The following is a 5,233-nucleotide window of genomic DNA, read 5'->3' on the forward strand; positions in this document are numbered from 1 at the left end:
AGACAAAGAAAATAAAGAGACAAAACACGCCTAGGAAAAGGTTGCTATTTTTCTAGGAAAATGTAGCTAGAAATTGACTAATTTTACAAGCAATCAATTAAAATTTTGAGTATTTATGCTTAAAAAAATTAAACCACCCTTGAAAATATTTTTTTGCTGTTCTATTTTATTACTAAATGCCCTATTTCAGTGTTTAAATTCCACAGAAATCGGCAGTATATCAGGAAATTTTGCCACCCCAAGGTATGAGTTACGTGTTAATAAGGATATATATTTAGTTAGCACTGTGCTAAACCCAGAACATCATGGGGTTGGTACATCATTAGCATGTTGATACTACCATTGTAAGAAGTGTTTTGGAGGTTATATTAGTACAGTAATTTGTGTGTATTATATTACTCATCAGTAATACAAATGTTCTTATTTTTTATTTAATTACTTTTATGCACAGACTTACAATAATGAGACCTAAACAACACAATGAAATGTAAAAATAGTCACACAGTTTGCTACGATCAGTGTGGCTAGCACCTCAGTTGCTTGCTATGGATACAAGCAAGGTTTGCTGATGCAATAGGCAAATGTTTAGTCATCTTTTGGATCTAATACTATTCTATACCAGTGGCTCTTTAATTGGTCAGAAGTGAAATGCATATAGTCATATTTATTAAAGATATTCCTCAGAAAGACTTCTTTGGTAAAATGTAGGCCTACTCATGGAAATTTGCATATGCCAGATTTGACAGGTCAAAACTGAGTACTCATTGTACTGTTTTCAAGGGGACACTTTAAAAATATGAAAATTTTTTGTGATTCCATTCACTAGGCATGACACTGTTCCTGTGTTAGATATAAGTAAAAATAAGATCCATGCGAGCTGGAAATCTTGTCATACTTTTGTCAAGTTAATGATTGGTTTTTAATTATGTAACAAAAAACAAAATTCTAAATTTGTAACAGTTTCTCAATAAAAGCATCTTATGTTGGAGTGATGAGGATACTTTTGTCACCAATGTTTGTATTTAATAGTATCTAGCACATGCCATTATTTTAATAAGAAAGTTTGTTTCACTTTGTATTAATGTATTGACATTTTGGAAATAACTTACATGTCAAATAATTTCAGTTAAAATAACTAAAATGTGGATATTTAAAACCTAAGTTATTAGGTGTTCACAAATGGATTAGAACTTACAGACTTATAGTTGCATGGAATATATGCATCTGGCAGATTCATCTTGTTATAAGTCACAGTATCTCATCACAACTTCAGTTTTCTTTCTGTGAATATAAAATTACACTAACCTTTTCTGTTTTCTCTTAGGCTAAGATCATATTATTGAGAAGAATGTTTCTAACAAGATCAGAATATGACCGTGGAGTAAACACATTCTCTCCGGAAGGAAGGCTGTTTCAAGTGGAATATGCCATTGAAGCAATCAAGGTTAGCTTATTACTGTAGTGGATATAAAACATGTAGTTGTGTTCCATTAATATATGGTTAACATGTCACGTACAGTGTCCTTGTAAACCCTTAATGGAAACATGTAATTGAAATATGTACTCTTGCTGTTACTTAATTTCCATAGATGTAACTTTTTAATTCGCTATTGATAACTTAAACATTTTGGACTTATTGAGAAAGGCCTAAGATAAATCAGAAGGCTGGATATTATTATTATTGATAACACAGGAATATCATAAAGCAAGAGAAATGGAAGCAACATGTTCAAGTTATTAGCAACTCCATGTACACAAAAGAGGCAACATAAAATGTGGAAAAACAAATCTATAGAGAATGTTTTATAAGTATGTTGGTAATTTTGATATAAAGTTGAATTAGAAGCAACTTTCATTCCACATTTGAAGCCCTATTATAAAATTCTAGATATTAAATATTACTTATCATTCCTCTTTAGATTTCATCCACTACTAAAATGTTTCATATGAATACTGTGATAGTAATGTGAATTTTATCACCAGATATTTCATGTTATTGCTTCAGTTTTATTAATCTATTTACTACAGTGAATTTTACAGCTAACTGCATAACTTTTTAGTCTTCAAATGTGTGTGTGTTTGACATATAGGTAGGATATATTAATTTAGTCCATTATAAAGTAACTGTGTATGAAGCTCATAGTTTTTAAATTGTAAAGCAGAATGTGGAAAAAATTTGTGTGTTCCTTTTGTGAAAATTTTTAATTACGAATGAAAGATGAAGAGTGGAAAAGTTGTGTAGGTTCCTCCTTTATGAAGCTGTTTCTGTCATTAATGTTTAAGAACAACTTCAGTTTAGTGGTTTATTGTAAATCAAGTATATATTAATTAGCCATATTAACTTTATAACAAGTTGCAAAATGACACGGTCACCACTTGCCACGTATGGGGAAACGGCTATTGACCTGTGCCGAATTGGTGCTTTATGTCTACCACCTATTTTTTAAAATATAATCTTAATAAAATTCATTTATACATGTACCAGTTAAAAAATGTGTCAATGTTTTTATTTATTTTGAGGATAAAATACTGGAGAAACCTTACGGCAAAGATTTGTACCCCATCTATGTCTATAAATTATATATCTATCACAGTTAATGCTGTTGTTTTTTGTCATGTGGTGAAAACGTTAACACATTCTCCACAATTTTGTCAATTATGAAACAACTGTTGGACACTGCTGCAGTAAGGAGTATATCTGAATAATCACTTATTTCTTTGAAAAAAGTTTTAAAACATTTTTTTTGTACAGGTCTTTACATCCTTAGTATATTTATGTTGTATGTATGATATAACCTCCTTACTGTTAAACATTTCATTTACCATTTAGTTGTTTAAGTTCTAAGATATGAAGTATATTTCATCCAAAGTAGTTTATTAGTTTTTATCACCAATGCTACACGAGTTAAATAGCAAGCCTGTCGTGTTTTGTTGGATTATTTTCATGAAGAATAGTTTTAAACTTTAATACTTTTTTAGGATAGCTATATAAATTGACCTAGTTTTTGTAATATAGGTAAATTACTTAGTGTAGATATATTCATGATACTGAAAACATGTAGGATCGAAAAGGAGATAATCCTCTTAAACCAAGAAACTGTAACCTGAACTGGTGTTACTTTTTTTTTCATGGATAAGATTCCAAATCACATACACTTGAAGAGGAAAGTCTGCTTTTTGGAAGTATTCAGGCTATCAGTCTTTGTTTTTTTAAACATGATAAATAAAAAATCAACACTGTTGATAGCTGAGACCTATTGACATGATAAATAAAAACCAACACTTGATAGCTGGGATCTACTGCCATTGATATGATAAATAAAAAAAACAATACTTTTGATAGCTGGGATCTACTGCCATTGACATGATAAATAAAAACCAACACTTGATAGCTGGGATCTACTGCCATTGATATGATAAATAAATAAAAAACAATAGTTGGGATCTAATGCCATTGACATGATAAATAAAAACCAACACTTGATAGCTGGGATCTACTGCCATTGATATGATAAATAAAAACCAACAGTTGATAGTTGGGATCTACTGACATTGATATGATAAATAAAAATCAACACTTGATAGCTGGGATCTACTGACATTGACATGATAAATAAAAACCAACACTTGATAGCTGGGATCTACTGTCCATTGACATGATAAATAAGAAAAATAATACTTTTGATGGCTGGGATCTACTGTCATTGATATGATAAATAAACACTTTTGATAGCTGGGATCTTTTGTCATTAATATGATAAATAAAAACCAACACTTTTGATGGCTGGGATCTACTGTCATTGATATGATAAATAAAAACCAACACTGTTGATGGCTGGCATCTACTGTCATTGATATGATAAATAAACACTTTTGATAGCTGGGATCTTTTGTCATTGATATGATAAATAAAAAAACACTTTTGATAGCTTGGATCTACTGCTTTTGAAATGATAAATAAGAAAACAATACTTTTGATAGTTGGGATCTACTGCCATTGGTATCCAGACATCAGAAGGAGTTATGCTTGCTGTAGAGAAACGAGTTACTTCAACCTTAATGGAATCAACAACAATTGAAAAGATAGTCGAGATTGACACTCATATAGGTATGTGCTGTTCTCATGTTATCTGTTACATAATTTTGTGTACAGTTATAACAAGTCACTACTCTTTAAAATATAATGAAGGCTGCTGAAGGAACCTTTTTAGTATTGTGATGAATTTATTAATTTATCTTATTTGACCTTTGAATTTAGAGCCAGTTAAGTATTGTAGATGTGGTATTTTCTAAAATGTATATGAAGGATAAATAACATTCGAGTAAAACCAAACTGTTTCAAAATAATCTTTGATCCGGAGCCATTAGCAGGAGCAAGTCTCAAATGTTCACATCTAATGTATATTATATATCTACGAACAGGATCATATACAAATTTAGATCTAAACTGTTTAATTGGGTTAAGTTTGGATAACAGGTTAATAGAGGTAAATTATGGTGATGATAAGGGATAAAATGTAAACAAGTCAGCACTTTTGAAGCTTATTGTGTGAAAATAATGTCCATCTGTTGATTAGTTGTGCTTATTCTGAATAACATTTTCAGTCATAACTTCAATAAGTTCAACCACCTTTACTGATATATGCTATCCATAAATCAGTATGGGAACCTGTAAGCATCAATGAAAAAAATCGTTTTTATATGAAAAAAGTTTAACTTGTCAAATTAAATATATTTCTTTTACCCAAGTTGTCAGATTCAGTAAAATGTTTGTTTATTTTACCATCATAACTGATAATGCTTTACAACTGGACGGACAAGTCATGAAACTAACTTCTTTTTTTGGTCAAATGTTTGTGGTTGCTCTAAAAGTTACTGGCACTTCCTATTCAAGGTCAGCCCATGTAAAACTTGTCTTTCTCAGTTTTATATGAACTGAGTACATTTAATGTGAAGATCCAAGGTTTATTTTCTTGATTTTGTTTCACTGAGATATCATTATACTCTTAAGACAGATTTAAGATGTCTTATTAAAATTCATGAAAGTAAGGATTTTTAACACTCATTAATTAATTAATTTGAAATGTTAAATAAAAAAACTAGGTAAAAATACTCATTTGGAAAAACTGTGTTTAAGGTTATTTTTTAGCAGCCTACCATGTTCAAATTTAAATATTTGTCACTTGTTATTGACAGTTATCTCTATTTTATTTTAATATGTCACATATCAAAC

The 5,233-nt window shown here is 30.1% G+C and overlaps 1 protein-coding gene across 2 annotated transcripts in view; it reads left to right on the top strand.

The window, feature by feature from the left end:
- The window catches only part of LOC106469666 (proteasome subunit alpha type-5-like), a 24,813-nt gene that overhangs the window by 10,163 nt on the left and 9,417 nt on the right, over positions 1-5,233 (top strand). For both annotated transcript variants that reach the window (XM_013930167.2, XM_013930168.2), the window contains exons 2-3: positions 1,325-1,444; positions 3,982-4,108. In XM_013930167.2, the coding sequence (XP_013785621.1) occupies positions 1,349-1,444; positions 3,982-4,108 (223 nt within the window). In that variant the 5' untranslated portion in view covers positions 1,325-1,348. The remainder of the gene's footprint in view (positions 1-1,324; positions 1,445-3,981; positions 4,109-5,233) is intronic.

The sequence above is a fragment of the Limulus polyphemus genome, unplaced genomic scaffold, assembly GCF_000517525.1.
Source record: "Limulus polyphemus unplaced genomic scaffold, Limulus_polyphemus-2.1.2 Scaffold3603, whole genome shotgun sequence".
NCBI classification, from domain to species: domain Eukaryota; kingdom Metazoa; phylum Arthropoda; class Merostomata; order Xiphosura; family Limulidae; genus Limulus; species Limulus polyphemus.